Below are 18,414 nucleotides of genomic sequence, written 5' to 3' on the forward strand. Positions count from 1 at the left end.
ACGCCTCCCCTCCTCCTTGTCCTGCCGCCTCCGCTCGTGCTGCCGCCTCCGCCTCCGTCCCCTGCCTGGCTAGCCGGCCCGCCCGCCGCAGTGATGTGCGACAAGGAGTTCATGTGGGCCCTGAAGAACGGAGACCTGGACGAGGTGAAGGACTACGTGGCCAAGGTGAGCGGGAAAGGCCGGGTCCTGGGATCCGCACGGACCGGAGGGTCTCTCGCCCGGGCCGGGGACCGCTGTGTTCCCAGCCGGCCTTGCTTCCTTCCTGACCCGAGGAAGGGAGATGGCAACCGGCTCCTCCGCTTCTCTCTCGGGCGCTGAGCATGTGAATTTGGCCCTCTTTCTTCTCCAGGGTTATTTAAATCTTTCTACGAATGATGTAATTCTCCATCTTGAACTTGCTGTTACTAAATGAAGTCACTTGAATAATTAGAATCAGAGGAACATTTCCTTTCACTTTGGGCCTGGTAGGAAAGAATTCATGGACCGTGTAGAAGAGGACCGAAAATAGCAATAGTTTAAAAAGTGTTGAAACTTAGAATCACTTCACTGTGCAGGCTCAACTTTGGGTGTGGCCTTCTTCCTCTCCCCCACCACAATAAATACACATTTGCTTCAAGTGGTGAGATCGTCCCATGGTATCTGGAGTGTTTAAGAAATCTGAGAAGCTTTTCAGAAAGCATGTTAACTTTGGTTACACCATCCTTCTCGATTTCATTTGAAGTGCTTACATGTGTAATAAATGCCTTTTAATCACACTGTATTTGAGGTAAAATCTTGAATAAGCCAAACTCAAAGCTGTACCCAAAATATAAAATTGAATTCCCTTTGTGGTGAAATGGTAAAGTTAAAAGTTCCAGACTAGCCAGGCTTTGAATACTAAAGGCGTGTTTTGGACTGAGAACCTGGTGTGATTTTAATGAAAGTGTAATTTAAAAAAAAAAAAATGCCCTCCAAAGAAAAAGTACAATTGTATGACATAGCCTTCAAGAACATCTTGCTCACCTTCTTTAAGTGAAAGAAACCAGTCTAGATTTCACTTTTTCAAAGGATATGACCATTGGTCTCTGTTAGGAAACAAGCAGAAGCAGTTTCTTAAAACTTGCAAGATTGTGTAAGGCACACTGCTCATAGGTTTTCCTCTTTAATACCATTACAATTTAGACTTTTTTGTGTGTATTTAATCTACTTAGTTGTTATTTGCAGTGGAATTTTAGGACAGGCTGCATTCTGGACACTGCTTTCTTAACTAGTGGAAAATTTAAACTTGAAATATTGCCTGTTTCGGTGTATGGTTGGAATAGCCTTTAGTTTTCTAACCATAGTGGAACCTACAATATTGGAAATACTACAAGTTGATATGTACTAACTGAATGTGCAGCAGTAAAAATAATGCAATGTGTCTTCCTGGTAACATTATGTATTCATGAGACTTGTGAAATAAGCCCTATGATTAGTCTCATTTTACAAATTAAAGAAAACTAAGATGGAAGGTGCTAAGAAAGGTATCTATAAAGGTTCAGAGATTGTGTATGATGAAGCTAGAACTAATACGTTGACTGCAGAACTGAGACTTTCGAACTGGTCCATACAGTCAGGCTCCCATAATCTAAAACATAACTATATGAAAGCATATAATTAAAGATTTCTACTAGGACATTCCCAAGTCCCACATGCAGGCAGATCAGTCGTGCACAAATAATTCTCAGTCAGTCAAAACATTTATGTAAAATTACATGCTAATAAAATGGATTAGTTTAATTTATTTTCAGGTGATTTTAAAAATGAGGTTATGTTCAGTTTGACTTTTGTCCCCTGACTATCATACTACTTCTGTCATTAACAAAAAAGATGTGTATGAGAAGAGCAGCATTCAAAAGCAGGTGGTAAAAGGAATTATTGAGACTTGGTCTCGCCATAAAGATTGGACTGTAATGTTATCCTATGAACGGACCATGGAGCTTTTTCTTTTCTTAGTTTTACTGAGTAATGGATCTCTTAAATTCTCTTTTACTTTGTTAATGAGAAATAACCAAACTAATAAAAGCAAACTAGCACTTCAGTTTGAAGACTGACTAAACTCCATTATTAGGCCTCTTCACACTCAAATCTGAATTGCAGTTTCTTCTGCTCAGCAGTGATCTTCTGTACTTACTTGCCAGCTCACCTGTTCACCCACCATTCTTTGAAAATTCACTTTCTGAATTTATAAAATGTGTACTTATCTAAGTGTATACAGAGAAAGCGCTAAAGAAACATGGGCTGGTTTTCCTTCTGAGTAATGTCAGATACTCAGTATTCTTGTGAGATCTTTCACACTTAGTATTTTCCTTTTTTAAGCTGACATTTTAAAAATTTAACAATTGTATTTTCTTCTGACTTTTATAAAGAAATCTGAAGTGTGGATAGTCTTCAATTGTTGATTTTAAGTAAGTTTTTTAACTCCAAAAACCCATTTCAAAACCACTGAAAATTGCATATGTTTGAAAGGAAAAAAAGGAGCGTGTGGAGAAAAATTTAGATTATTCAGTATTAAATGTTTATAACATTAAAACAATAACAGGCAATTTTAAAGTCTTTCAGCATTGCATTTTGGCTTCTTGGGAGACTGAGTAAAGGCTTTCTATTCATTTATTTTTATTGGGCACCAACCACTTTAGTAGGCCTGAGATGATGCTGAAGTTGGGTGCAGTGTTTAGAAAACCAGCATTTATATTTAGCACACCTGTGTGAAAAATTTCAAATGCTTTTTTTTTTTTTTGGTACTGGGAATGAAACTGGGGACATTGCACTTGTGAGGCAGGCAGCGCCACCATTGAGCTAAAACCCCAGCCCTCTCATAAGCTTTTAAAGTAGTATGCAAATAATAAGTGACAATTTGTCGAACTGAAAAAAAGCTAAAAAAGGAACAGTATCATCAGCAACTACAGTAGGTACTCATTGCCCCATTTGCATTCTGTATGCTGCCTCTGGGTGACATTATTTTTGCCTTTGTCTTCCATTTCTACCTTAATGTTAATTTGTCCCATTGGTGTTAAGTCTGGTAAGATTGCCTGTTCAAATTCCAAATTAAGCACACTGTTTTCCTCTCAAAACTGTGCCTGTTTCTGTTGTCTCCATTTTACCTTAGTACCTCATTTATCCAAACTAGATTTTGGGGGATTTTCCTAGATTTCTGAGGGCGTTAAAACTGCCTTCTTAGGGCCGGGGATTTAGCTCAGCGGTTCGGTGGCCTGCCTTGCAAGTGCAAGGACCCGAGTTCAATCCCCGGTACCAAAAAAACAAAACAAAACAAAACAAAACTGCCTTCTTAGTCTCTCATTCATGCCTCACTCACCATTCTTAGCACTATTGCTTTAGGTTAGTTGCTGCTGCTTTATAACTAGAGCTATATTTACTTTGACTGTAGTTCTCCCTATCCATTTTAGCTGTGGGATTGTCAGTATAATGTGAATCTAAGCAATATAGTATTATCTTTTTCTCAAGGAACCTCTTTCCCTGTCCTTAAAATACCTTTGTGTGTCCCATTACTTATTTAAGATGGGCCGTCTTGGTTTGGTGTACTAGCTGTGTTAGTGTGGTCGCTACTTGTCTTTCTAAAATCACCTTCCTGGGGCCGGGGATTTAGCTCAGTGGTTCGGTGGCCTGCCTTGCAAACGCAAGGACCCGAGTTCAATCCCCGGTACCAAAAAAATAAAAAAATAAATAAAATCACCTTCCTGGAAATCCCCTGCTCCAGAACCTACCATGCTTTTTTTTGCTGTAGGTCTGTGTGTTGTTCCCTCTTTCTTGACTAAGTCTGCCCACCTCTGTCCTTAGCTCTGAAGCTGGTGAACTCCTGTTTATCCCCTTAGAGTATCACCTTTTCCATAAAAACATTTTTGCTTCAGATAGAGTTCTGCTTTCTTTACTGTGTCACTTATCAAGCTGCTGTGACATTGCTTACATACCTCTTTCATTAGGCTGCCCCTCTTCTGGAGGGCAGATAACTGTGTTCTTTTTCATCTTTGTATCTCCTGTATGGTACCAAAGAATTTCACATATTAAAAGCATGTTTGTAGTAAGAACTTCTTTATATTCTTAACTTGGCCATGATTTCAATAAACTTAACTACCTATGTTGTAATTACCATTGATTGGTTAACAACTTAGGTTGCCAGGTAAGAGAATACATTTGGCAAGATACTTAAGTTTTCATTTTTCCTCCACAGTGTTTCAATGTAGATAATATGTCCATTTTAAGGATGAGAACACTGGGGCTTAGAAAAGTTAATTTCACACAGTCACAAAGTAGTAATGTGACTAGGATTTAAACCAGGGCAGGCTGAATCTAAAGCTTACATATACGTACACAGTTTTTTTATTCATATCAGGCTGTCCTGAAACGTTAGCTGGCTTCTGAGCTTACAATAGCTTAGAATCAGCACATTAAGAAAATGAGAAAGGGCTTGCAAGAAGCAAGTACAACAGATTGATTAGCTCTGTGAATAAAAACATAGGATATAGCTACTTTTTATTTTTTTAATTTTAAATGTAACAATTTGGAAATAACATAAATATCTCTGTAAACTTAAATTGCCACCAGACTATCTTTGGTCAAGGTGTATCTATAAAGAGACTGAATAACAGCTTGTGTAAACTTTTTATATATAAACTCAGAATATTATTTATTATTTATGTTGTAACTGTGGATATACCCAGTCCAGAAAAAGTTAAATTGTGCTCATTTGCCTTAGGAAAAAATAAATTGCTGAGTTCTCTATTCATAATGTTTTAAATTAAATAGCACTTTTAAAGAGACCATATTCTTTAAGATTTATACATTTGTGTGTAGTACACAGTTATTGTTTTTGTCTGGTTTTTGGTTTTTTGGTACTGGGGATCAAATTCAGGACCTTGAGTTTTCAAGGCAGACGTGGTGCCACTGAGCTAGATCCCAGGCCCCACGGCTATCTTTTATTCATGGGTTTAATTATTTATAACCCTATGAATTTAGATATTTTAGAGATGTAAGCCAGGCGTGGTGGCACACGCCTGTAATCCCAGCACCCAGGAGGCTGAGGCAGGAGGAACGCTGCAAGTTTGAGAACAGCCTGGGCTACACAGTGAGTTCCAGAGCAGTCTGAACTACATAATTGACCCTGTCTCAGAAAAACAAACAAACAAAAAAGAGATATAGAACATGGCCAGAGATTAAATAGCTTGTCCCAGGTCACAAAGCTTCTAAGTGAGAAAGATGAGATTTGAACCCAGTAGTGTGGGTTCCAAAGCTTCAGAGGTCCTTGGCTGTCTCGCTTCACATTCCCCCCTTGACCTTCATTTTCATTTCTCAATGATGCCACATAACTGAGTGACAGTGTTAAAATAAAGAATCACCATAGAATGGGAAAATTCCCTTGAGACTACTTAGAGATGAGGTCTGTGAAAGACTTTGAGGATTCAGCACGTATTATTTTGGGTAATTGTGAGTTATACTGATAAGTAGCCCCTTAGAAATCCCCAGCAGGTCTATATATATATATGTAGTCTCTTGTTTACAGGTACTTGTGTTTCACTTGCTGTGAAACACTATACGTCAGGTCTCTTAACTTCCCTTTCTCTGTGGTTTCCTTTCCCTCTCCAGCCCCCATTCTAATGACATCTGCCTTTGACACTCTTAATAGGTATGAAAAGCAACAATTGTGCCCCCGTGTGAGAAGATAGGATCTTTTGAACCTGAGAAAGGTATCAACTCTAATCTTTAGAAATTGCAAAACTAATTATTGGGATCATTTTTCACTTTTCTATGAAAATAGTCAAAATAGCCAAATAGGTCCTGATTCAATTTGCTTTGCATTTGATAGTTTTAGGTAGTTTCTTTATCATTTTTTTCTTATTAAAATTTGTCACTGTGTTGCTTTCTACAGAGAGCTGGACCCAGTAAGATAAGCTAATATCAGTTGGCATAAGACATAGGTGCCTTCGGGAGTTATCGAAAATTTAGTACAGTGTACTTTTCTCTCTATTAGGCTTTTTTCTTTGAACATGAAATAAGGGAACTAAGTGTTGTCTTAGATGTATTTTGCTTTGAGATTTTAAACATTGTCTTTCCCTTAGTGCACGTGATTAAAAGTTTTTTTAATTAAAACTGATTTAAGTTATAAGATGATGTTTATTATTTTTTAAATAAAGCTGTAATAGAATAAAGTGAAGCAAAGTATTGCAATGTCTAGTCGCTCTACACAATTGGTTTCTTTCTTTAATATATGAAACCATGAGGCATTGCATTTTTAAGACAGAAAAGTATACAAAAGACAAAAACTAACCTGTAATTACTACCTAGATAACTCCTCTGTTACCTTTAAGAAGTAAAATCAAAGTAAGGTACAAATTAGAAAACAGAACAGTTAGGAATGAAGGCTTGAGGACCTCTAGTCCCAGTTCCTGTGAACAGAGTAGGCATTCTTAGCAGTTCATTTAATTAATTTCAAAAATACATTGGAACTACATTTACATAAATACTGAGACAAGAGGATCCTAAGTTTGAGGGCAGCTGAAAGCCCCAGACTGGCTTGGACTATATAGTTGACCCTATATCCAAAAAAATACCTATACTTCTGTATTATGGTTTTTAAAATTCCTTAATAATAAATCTTGGGCTTCACACTGAAATTTATTGATTACCCCCCCCTTTTTAATGGTGCGTAGTATTTCCTGTTATGAATGTGCCATAATTGATTTAATTAATCCTTTATGACAGTGGTAGCAAACTTATAGTACATGTGTTATTTGTTTTTCTTTTAAGACAAAAGATGTTAATGTATGAGTTTGTTCTAACCTGACCCTAGCCACCTGTTAACCTTAAGCAAGTTACTTCATTTCCTCAAGGCATGGCTTTTTCATCTGCAAATGGAAATTATAATAGTATCCCATTTATGTTTTATATAATTTTAAGATAGTAAATGTAAATTTACAAAGCAGTGCCTATATATTAACTGTGCAATATATTAACTGTGGCTATTCAAGTTGTCTATAGAGATCTTTTCCTAAGTGGAGACTTAGGGCCCTAAGTAGGAGTTGCAAACTTTTTTGTAAATGACCAGCTACTAAATATTTTAGGTCTTGTGAGCCATACAGTTTCTATCACACCTATTTTTGTGTGTGTGCTGTTATATAGAAGCAGTCATAGAGAATAGGTAAGCAAATGAATTTGTTGATTATGTTTCAGTTAAATTTTATAAAAATAGTCTGAATTTGGAATGAAATTCTTTAAAAGAAAAGAAAAATTTGAACCTTAACCAAGTGGTATAGAAGTATTGTGGAAATTAGGAATTATTATTTGTAAACATTCAAACAGCAGCTTACTTAGGTTCTTAAACTGAAAGTCTACAAAATTTTTCAGGTTTCAAAATGTTCACCAAAAATGTTTCAAAATTCTCTCCCTGATCCTAGTGCCAGTTCATGACTTGGCTTGGTTTCTGACGCCAGCAGTGAAAGAAAAGGCTGTTAGCACAGTTTTCACTGGTTCATTCGTGATTCATTCAGCATATATCATTTGTACACCTACAGTGGCAGTCACTGTATTCAATAGGCATGAAATACAATTGGAAATATATTTGAAGGTGCTTCTTTGGAAGTTCAGTTAAAATTGTACAAGAAAACGACCAATAGTTGTATGGGTTCTGAATAATTTAATATATGAAATATGGGTAAAATGTTGAAAGCAACTATACATTTCTTTAAAAAACATACATCTGTGTGAAAATAATGGAGTGCTGTAAGAGCATAATAAAGTCATACTTGCTTCTGATGCAGAAGATAACCACTATTGAACATCAGATTCAAATTAGAAAATAATGGCCATAGAATGCCTTTTCTCTATTTAGGTACAGTCTGTGTGATAAATTAATATACACATAGATATACATATAATTTACCCTCACAGCTAGCCCCATAGGCCTGTTTCCCATTTGACAGTCAGAAAAGGTAATTAAATAACTTGCCTGAGATCTTACAGCTAATGTAGTAGACAAGATTTGAACTCTGAAGTAACTCATTCCAAAAAAAGTTTCTGTTCTTTGCCATGTTTTACATTGAAATGTTTCAGAACTGTGCATGAAATATATATGGAAGACACTGAAGATGAAGTATAGTAGATAAAGCATTGAGATTGAACCAAAAAAAAAAAATGGGGAGAAGATACAAATTTGAACTGATAAGATAGAAATAAAGTTTTCAGAACTGAAAATTGAAGGTAAATAGAAGGTCCCTAAACTTCTGTACAAAATTAGTAAACGGTGAAGGACTAAGACATTCTAGCCGAAATATTTAATCTTACTTCTTAAATCCGTAATGTGTTTTTTAAATCTGCAAAATACTAACATTAATTTCAAAGGAATAAAATCAGTTTTAGATTTTTCTTCTCTCTCACTTTTAATTGAGTTGATTGGTACATTTTAGGTATACAGTACAGTTACATTCATTATTGGGATCTTGTGCCTTTACATGACAGGTCTTCATTCTCATTTTTTCCCCTTGTCCTTGCCCTCCCTTCACTCCCTCCTCCCCTCCCCATTTACGAACACTTCATTTCCATTTTTTCATTTTCTCATATTTTTTTTCCCTTATTCCCTTTCCCCTACCCTTCCCACTTCCATATACCTATAGCCCTTTTCTTCCTATTTCACATTATTAATTATCTCATTAGGAGCTTCTGCACTATTATAGTTTTTCACACCAGAGAAACTATTCGGTGTTTACACATGTGTGACTTGTTATTTCACTTAGGAGTATATGCTCAAAATGTATCCATTTTCCTATAAATGAGTCTAATTTCTCATTCTTTATGGCTGAGTAGTATTCCATTTTATAGAAAAACCACATCATCTTTATCCGGTCTCCAGTTGATGGGCAAATGGGCTGTTTCCAAGTTTTAGCTATTACAAACTGTGCTGCTATGAAAATTAGGTGCGCATATACACTGTGATGATTCTTTTAATTCTTTTGGAAAGATACCCAACCAGAGGTATGGCTGGGTCACATGGAACCTCTAGTCCCAGCTCTTTGAGGTATCTCCATATTCATTTCCATAGTGGTTGCACCAGTCTGTACTCCCACCAACAACAGAGAAGGGTTGCTTTCTCCCCACAACCCCGAACAACGTTTGTTATTGGTTGATTTCTTGATAGCAGAAATTCTTTCTGTGGTGAGGTGGAATCTCAGTGTTGTTTTCATCTGCATCTCTCAAATGACCAGTGATGTGGAACATTTTTTCAAATATCTATTTGCTGCTTTTACTTCGTTGTCTGAGAAATGTCTGTTCATTTCAGATGCCCATTTTTGAATCGGGTCTTTATATTTGGGGGGGCTGGTTGTTTTGAGTTCTTTATCTATTCTAGATAATAGTCCTTTGTCTGAGGAGCAGCTGGTAAAAATTATTTCCCACATTGTAGGTTGTCTCTTAGTTCGTTGGTGGTTTCTTTTGCAGTGCAGAAACTTTTTAATAAGATGAGGTCCCCGTTGTTGATTCATTGTGCTAGTTCCCTTGCTACTGAAGATTGGTTCCTAAAGTCTTTTCCTATGACAATGTCTTCTAGAGTTCTGCCTAACTTACCTTCCAGCAAATTTAGTGTCTCTTTTTTAATATTTATATCTTTAATCCACTTAGACTTAAATTTAGTGCATGGTGAAAGATAAGGTTCTAGTTTTAATCTTTGGCAGGTTGAAATCCAGTTTCTCCAACACCATTTATTAAAAAAGCTATCTTTACTCCAGTGGGGATGGTCAGTTCCTTTTTCAAAGATGAGGTAGCTGAGTACATCTGGTGTTCTTTTTGTGTCTTCCAGTCTGTTTCACTGATCCTCAGGGTGTATTTCTTTGCCAGTACCGTACTGTTTTTAATCACAGTGGCTTTGTAGTATAGTTTCAAATTGGGAATTGTTATAGTTTCAAATTGGGAATTGTTATACCTGCTACCATGTCTCAGTTGCCTAGGATGGCTTTTGCTATTCTAGGTCTCTTCTGGTTCCAAATGAAGTTTTGGATTATTTTTTCTAGTTCTGTAAAATACAGTGTTGGAATTTGAATCAGAATTGCATTGAATCTGTATAGCAGTTTTGGTAGTATGGCCATTTTCACTATGTTGATTCTTCCTACCCAGGAGCAGGGGATATCTTTCCATTTTCTTATATCCTCTTCGATCTCTTTTTTCAGAGTGCTGTAGTTTTCAGTGTAGAGATCTTTTGCTTCTTTTGTTAGGCTGATTCCTAGATACTTCATTTTTTTTTGGATGCTATTGTGAAGGGAATTTCCCTAATTTCTCTCTCAGTGAGTCTGTTATTTGTGTACAAGAAGGCTATTGAGTTTTGGGTGTTCACCTTATATCCAGCTACTCTACTGAATCTGTCAGTTAAGTCTAGAAGTCTTTTGGTGGAGTTTTTTGGGTCTTCAATGTAGAGTATCATATCATCAGCAAATAATGACAGTTTAACTTCTTCCTTTCCTATCTTTATTGCTTTAATTTCTTTCACTTGTCTAATTGCTATGGCTAATGTTTCCAGAACTATATCAAAGAGGAGTGGTGATAGTGGGCATCCTTTTCTTGTTCCTGATTTTAACGTGAAGGTTTTCCGTTTTTGGCCATTTAATATGATGTTGGCTGTTGGTTTTTCATAGATAGCCTTTATTAAGTTGAGATATAGACCATCTATTCCCATTTTTTGCAGGGTTTTTATCAAGAATGGGTGTTGAATTTTGTCAAATGCTTTTTCTGCATTGGATCATGTGGTTTTTGTCCTTGACTTTGTTAATGTAGTGTATTACATTTATTGACTTACGTGTGTTGAACCATCCTTGCATCCCTGGAATAAATCTGACTTGGTAAGGATGTATGATCTTCTTGATGATCCTCTGTATTCTGTTTTCTAGTATCATGTTAAGGATTTTTGCATCTATATTCATTAAGGAGATTGGCCTGTGGTTCTCTTTTATTTGCATATTTCCCTGGTTTGGGAATCAAAGTGATACTTGCTTCCAGGAATGAATTTGGAAGTATTGCTTCCCTTTCAATTTCATTGAAAAGTTTGAAGAGTAATGGCAGTAGTTCTTCTCTAAATGTCTTGTAAAATTTAACTGTGAATCCGTCAGGACCTGGGCTTTTCTTTATTGGTAAATTTTTAATTACATTTTCAATTTCACTGATTGTGATTGGGGTGTTTAAAATGTTGTTATCATCTTTGTTCAACTTTGGTAATTTATAAGTGTAATTTCATTGAAAAGTTTGAAGAGTAATGGCAGTAGTTCTTCTCTAAATGTCTTGTAAAATTTAACTGTGAATCCGTCAGGACCTGGGCTTTTCTTTATTGGTAAGTTTTTAATTACATTTTCAATTTCACTGATTGTAATTGGGTGTTTAAAATGTTTTTACTTTCTTTGTTCAAGTTGGTAATTCATAAGTATCTAGAAATCTGTCCATTTCTTCTGTGTTTTCCATTTTGTTAGAGTACAGGTTCTCAAAGTAGGTATTGACTATCCTCTGGATTTCTCTTGCATCTGTTGTGACTTCACCTTTTTCATTCCTAATTGCATGGATCTGTGCCTTTTCTGTCCTTTTTTTGATAAGATTAGCTAAGGGTTTATTAATTTTATTCTTTCGAAAAACCAACTCTTCATTTATTTTTTTGTATCATTTTCTTAGTTTCCATTGCATTGATTTCTGCTCTAATCTTTATAAGTTCCTCTCTTGTTCAAGCTTTGGGCTTTTCTTGCTCTTGTTTTTCTAGGAGTCTAAGATTCATCGTGAGGTTGTTTATTTGAGCTCGCTCTGTTTTTGTTTCATTTATTTTTTGTATCGTTTTCTTAATTTCAATTGCATTGATTTCTGCTCTAATCTTTATAATTTCCTCTCTTGTTCAAGCTTTGGGCTTTTCTTGCTCTTGTTTTTCTAGGAGTCTAAGATTCATCGTGAGGTTGTTTATTTGAGCTCGCTCTGTTTTCCTAGTGTGGGCATTCAGTGCTATGAATTTTCCACGTAGAACTGCTTTCATTGTGTCCCATAGATTCCTGTATGTTGTATTGGCATTTTCGTTTATTTGTAAAAACTGTCTAATTTCTTCTTTAATTTCCTCTGTGATTCATTGATTGTTCAAGAGAGTGTTGTTCAATATCCACGTGTTTGTGAAGTTCCTGCGGTTTCTTATGCTATTGATCTCCAGCTTAATTGCATTGTGATCTGATAATATAAAAGGAATAACTTCAATTCTTTTTCATTTATTCAAACCTGTTCTGTGAGCTAGTATGTGGTCTGTCTTGGAGAATGACCCATGTGCAGCTGAAAAGAATGTATATTCTGATTTTGTGGGGTGGAACACTCTATAGACATTTAATAAGTCCATGTGTTCAAAAGCTTGGTTCAGTTCTAGTATTTCATTGTTGATTTTTTGCCTAGATAATCTGTCTATCTGTGATAGTGGGGTATTTAGATCCCCCACTACAATTGTATTAATGCTTATTTGGTTTTTCATGTTACTTAATATTCGTTTTATATATTTGGGGACATTTGTATTTGGTGCATATATGTTTATGATTGTCATGTCTGCATCTTGAATTGTTCCCTTTACAAGGATGTAGTGGCCTTCTTCGTCTCTCTTAATGAGTTTTGGTTTGAAATTTACTTTGTATGTGAATAATATTGCTACCCCTGCTTTTTTCTGGGTTCCTGTCGCATGGAGAATTGTTTTCAACCCTTTCACTTTCAGTCTATGGTCTTCTTTTTGCACTCGGTATGTTTGGTTTGGTTTGGTTTTGGTGTTTTTGGTTTTTTGAGACAGGATCTTACTATGTAGTTGAGACTGATCTGGAACTCACTATGTAACCCAGGCTGGTCTTGAACTCAAAGCGATCCTCCTGCCTCAGCCTCCTGAGTGCTGGGATTACAGGCATGTGCCATCACGCCCAACTAGGTGTGTTTCTTGTATACGGCATATTGTTGGATTTTGCTTCTTAATCCATTCTGCCAGTCTTATTTCTCTTGATTGGTGTATTGAGGCCATTGAAATTAATAGTTATAACTGATGTACTGACTGACTATTGTCATGTTATTGTCCTTTTGTTGACTCTTTTTAATTTTTTGCCCTCTCCTTTTACTTTTTTGCCTTGACTATCGGGTTTGCTCTCTTGGGCCTCATGGTTTTGTGATCTTCATTGTCTTTTTCTAGGATATTGTTTAGAATTCCTTGTAGTACTGGTTTGGTTTTGTGTTCATGAAGCTTCTCAGGTGTTCTCTGTCATGGAGGTATCTTATTTCCCCATCCATTTTGAAAGATAGTCTTGCAGGATACATCAGTCTAGGTTGGAGGTTGTTTTCTTTTAGGGCTTGAAATGCTTCACTCCAGGCTCTCCTTGACCTGAGGGCTTGTGTTGAAAATTCTCCTGTGATTCTGATGGGCTTTCCTTTGCATGTGATTTGTTTCTTTTGTCTTACCGCTTGTATTTTGTTCTTCTGTTGGGTTTCTGGGATCTTGATTATTTTATTATATTTCTAGCTCTAGATTTTTTTTTTATTGTGGCTAGTTGGAGTCCTATATGCCTCACTTATCTGTATGTCAAATTCTTCCCCTCTGTTTGGGAGGTTTTCTGTCATTAATTCTGTGAACAGCTTTTTTAAGTCGTTTGCATTTTCTCCTGCTACTTCATGGATTCCTATCAGTCTTATGTTATTCTTCTTTGCATCATCAAGGAGTTGTTGGATCAATGATCCCTTACTGTTTTTAAGAGACTTCTCTTTTCGCAGTCACTGACTGCAAGCAATCCTGTCTTCTATATCTGAGATTCTATCTTCGCATTTTTTTATTCTGTTGTGTACACTTTTAATCGAGTTTTTAATCTCGATATCTGTTTGAATCTGTTTTATGGATTCCATTTCTTTCCTATGTTGGGCATTCATTGTTTCCGTTTCTTTCTTATGCTGGGCTTCATGGCTTCTATCACGGTCCTGAGCTCATCTTTTTTTTTTTTTTTTTGTCATTTTCTGTTCTAGAGTCTCGAATCATGACTTTCATTTTGCTCACCATCTCTGTGGTTATCTGGGAAATTGTTTCTGTTTTGAATTTTTCTAGAGCCTGATTGATCTGTTTTGTTACTTCCTGTGCTGTGAGTTCAGAGTGTCCTTGTAGTTCACTATCCTCATTTGCCCTACTCTTTGCCATTGGTGTACTGGATGTCTGTCTTTGTGTCTTGCTTAAATGTTTTCTCATTTTTATTTTTGCTGTTGGGTTGTCCTTGATTCAATCTCTGAGTTATTAAATCTTCCTGATATAGTTGTGTTTTAGCTTTTGATTCTCTAATGACTCATAGACATTCTCATTTTCACAATATCAGAGAAAACAACTCATCAAATCAATCCCTATCCTTTATCCCAATCAATACAATCAGCAACACTATAGGATCAGTCACAATGTGCAAATTGACCACTTGTGGTAGTCATTAATCTTATCACCTTTAAACCATGTGAAATAAATTAAAATCAAGAAGCAGCCCAAAATATGTTTGCAGTGAATAAACTCCTCAACATAGCATATTTACCATTTAGGGTGGTGGCCCAGACAGAGTTAGGAAGAGAAGAGTAGATAAGTAAAAGAACTGGAGAATATTTCAAGTGAAGCCAGAGGACACAGAATGACCACACAATCTTTAGGAAACTGTTAAACTCAAAAGGGATAGACAGAGTGCAAGTATAAGGACAAGAATCATCCCCTTAACAGCAGTAGGGGCTCACTTTCCCTTGAAACTACTGACCCTTGAGTGAGGCACAATGATAGAAAAAAAGAACATTAAGAAAAAAGAAAAAATAATAAAAGAAGAAATCTGAGTCAGGGCAGGAGCAGGAACAGAAAGGGAGATGAGGAATAATATGGTGGAGCAAGAGACTGAGTTGGTGAAAGAGGATAGAAAAAAGAATTTACAGAGTGGAAAGAGGAAAAGAAAGAAAAAGACAAAAAAAATGATTTTGAAGGGCCTCTTTCAGACTATATCTGTGCTGTCATAATACACATCATGTGCAGCCATGTGCAGAACCAAATCCCCCTATCTCAGCTAGCCAATGGCAGACCCCCAGCTCACAGACTGACCTCAGGCTGCAAGACCCAAATTGTGCTCCCTGAACTCCTGCAGCGTTGAACTCCAGACAGTTCTACTACAAGTTTCCCCCACCCTTTCTTTAAAGATGTTCAAATTTGGGAGCTCAGAAAATTACCCTTTATAACCAGCTATGCCTCTGCAGAGTGGGTCCAAGGACTGGCACAATCAGGAGGTCTGAGAGCAGGGTGGGGGGTTGCTCAGCAGCATGGCTACCCTCCTGGTGCTATAGCAGCAGTGGCTGTGCCCGCAGGGGAGGGTGTGACTACCTGGTCCCAGTGACTGGGCCCAGGCAGGCCTGAGGGACATCTGATGTCCCAAATCTCACCCTTCTGGCATTGGAGCAGCAATGGCGGCGCCCACAGGGAGGGCATGACTACACGGTCCCCTAGATTTTTCTGATAGATGGTACCAGAAAATAGTGAAATAATGGTTCTGTTAGTAATACAAGATATGAAAAGATTACTTTTTATATTCAAGTTGTCGTTCTAATGGAACAGCAAAGCAATCTCAAGAAAGTGTTCTGTGTGGTACTGATGACCAGTAACTTAAGTGAACATATAATTTGAATATGTTTTCAGACCTTTTTGAAGTACAGATAACTCTAAACACTAGTTATTTGTGCAGTTGTTAATACAGGACCTCACTTTCTTTTGTAGTTTCCACCCTTTAGCTAGGTCCTTATGTTTTGTTACTGTGGGCAGTTTATTTTTGTAGGATTCTCACTCAGCCTTTACTGTGCTTTGTAGTAATTTGTCAGGGAAAATACCCACCCCAGAAACATGTCTGAGAGGGGGAACTTGTTATATTGTAAATGATCACTCTCCTCAGGGTAAACCTTATATGGATTTTTAACTGCTAATAAACTTCCTCAAAACATACTTAAAATATTTCAAGAAGATACATTATTATATTAAACAGTAAGTTATGGGAGTTGTTCTTCCTTAAAACTGAGTTTCTAACATTGGAGATTTGATATACTTTGTGTGACACATCTGTTAACTTTAGAAAATATGTAGAATGGGTGGCATGTTGCTGTTAGACTTCTCAGACCCTTCTCTGCTTTGTTATATAGTTAGTTTTATAGTCTTGAAGAATTCTGAATTCTAAGCAAGAATAGGTCATACTTAACTGTAACAGAACAAGGAAACATTGGCTCAACTATATAGAATTTGATAAATTTAATACTTTTGCTGCTTCCTACTATCAGGGGTCCTATAGTAATTTTTATACTGTACTACAAAATGGTCACACGTGCTAATCTACTGGTAGTAGCATTGAGAGACATTTGCTGTCTTATGAGAGTACTGTATGTACTTATGCCTTAAAACTCACTTGCATAGAAGCACATATGTTGGAGGTCAAAGAAAATTTGTTTCTTTTCATCTTGAAAGACCTGGAAAAAAAGTTCTCAGAGTGAGGTGGCCATTTCATTTAGAAAAACTATGAAGAGTGCTTTCCATCTGAACGTTTATTATCAAATAAATCTAATCCGGTGTAGTGCAGGCCTGTAAGAAGTACTGAATCTAGTAAATCATCCTCACCGAGCTGCACTTCCGAGCAGCATGTAAAAGATTTTAGAGTTAAAGAGGAAATCTGCTACTGAAACTATACCACTTATTTGTAAGTCTGTTTATAGCCATATTTAAATCAATAGGGGAAGCAAAAATTGAAAAAATAAGAATCTACTGAACTGTGGCAGTCTTAAAAACCATGTAATTTCATATTAAGTTAATTAACCATGTCACAAAGGTTTTTCAGTTCTGCTCCCCCGTCCCTACCTCTCCTCCATATATATATACCTTTACTATATAAATATATACCTTTAATATAATAAATAAACTTTATTTTCAAAATAGCCTGACACTGTAGTATCAAATTGCTCTTCTCTATCAGCTTAGCATTTTTAGTGTTGATTTGTTGCATGTGTGTTGCATGTTTGTTGATTGTGTTACGTGTGTTATTTTTATTCTCATGATTTTTTCCTCTTAGGTTTATGCTAAAGCTTTTGGTATTTTGTTTTATTGTACTGGGATTAGAGAATGAGTTCAAATTAATACCTTTCTAATTCTGTCTTATATATTATTACTCTTATTAGTTTTTCACTAATGTATGATATATGACTAATATATTTTTGTCTCTGTGTTTTCTCATGTCATTCAGTTTAGAGGTATCTCAGATAGACAGTAGCTTCTGGTTGGATTTTTTTTTTTTTTCTATAGGGACTTGTTTTATTTTTTATATTCCTGTTTTTTATTTTTATATTGTTGAAATATATATACTATGCACATACATATATAACTTACAGGTTATATGCAGGATTTCAGGTTTTTATTTCACTTCTCACGAAACATTATTATTTCATGAACCTCTTAAGCTTTAAGAAAGGAAAAATGTCAAGAGGCCTCATTTCCCTTCTCTGCCTTCCATCAGTGTAAACATTGTTTTCCTCTGGTCTCTTTTATAAGGGAGAAGATGTCAACCGGACACTGGAAGGGGGAAGGAAGCCTCTTCACTATGCAGCAGATTGTGGACAGCTCGAAATCCTGGAATTCCTGCTGCTGAAAGGAGCAGATATTAATGTACGTAGAGAACATATATTAATATGTAATGACACGTATAATGTATGTTATTCTAGAAGAAACTTGTATAATTTGTTTCTATAGATATTTGAAATGGTTACCTGTATACAAGTCCAAAATTACACCAAATTTCCTGTAACTTAAATACACATAGTTGGGATTTTTAAAAGTAAACCAAACAAACCTGACATTTTAAAGCTGATAAACTGAGGGTTACGTGTCTCCCTATGGCTACTGTTTTTTGAGTTCTGCACTTTGGGGTGTTGACACTTTGTATAGCTAGCAGATACTGTCAGGTAAAGGAGTCTAGGAATCCTCAAAGTCATAGGCTACATCCAAACTGGACTTAGGACAGTGGTCAGGTGTGAACAGTCATCTCCTGACTCCAGCCTTGTGTAACTCATGCATTTCAGAGTTTTAGAAGATTGTTTAAGTGACCATAACAGCAGGATAGATGAGCTTTTGCATTTCTGGAAATACCATGTCACCTGGCCCAATTGTTTTAAGTCTTCCTTTACCTTCTCATTGGCTGTGTCCTACCCCTCCTTCCCTTCCTGTGCCACATGGCATTTCTATGATAGTATCAAACTTAGGCTCAGAGGGGCTGAATAACGTCACAAAGTAAGTGGCAGATCCAGGGTTTGAGCTAGGGTCAGAGCCCTGCTCCCTCCACTGCACTGGCTCCCAGAGTTCTTTGGTAACAACTCTCCAATAACTAAAAACTA

At 36.5% G+C, this 18,414-nt stretch overlaps 1 protein-coding gene across 1 annotated transcript in view; it reads left to right on the forward strand.

The window, feature by feature from the left end:
- Window positions 1-6: 6 nt before the first annotated feature.
- The window catches only part of Mtpn (myotrophin), a 36,230-nt gene continuing 17,822 nt past the window's right edge, over window positions 7-18,414 (forward strand). Inside the window, exons 1-2 of the mRNA XM_010616199.1 lie at window positions 7-165; window positions 17,576-17,689. Coding sequence (XP_010614501.1) covers window positions 94-165; window positions 17,576-17,689 — 186 coding nt within the window. The 5' untranslated portion in view covers window positions 7-93. The remainder of the gene's footprint in view (window positions 166-17,575; window positions 17,690-18,414) is intronic.

This window comes from Fukomys damarensis, unplaced genomic scaffold, assembly GCF_012274545.1.
Source record: "Fukomys damarensis isolate Sample0158 unplaced genomic scaffold, DMR_v1.0_HiC HiC_scaffold_16, whole genome shotgun sequence".
In the NCBI taxonomy this organism is placed as follows: Eukaryota; Metazoa; Chordata; class Mammalia; order Rodentia; family Bathyergidae; genus Fukomys; species Fukomys damarensis.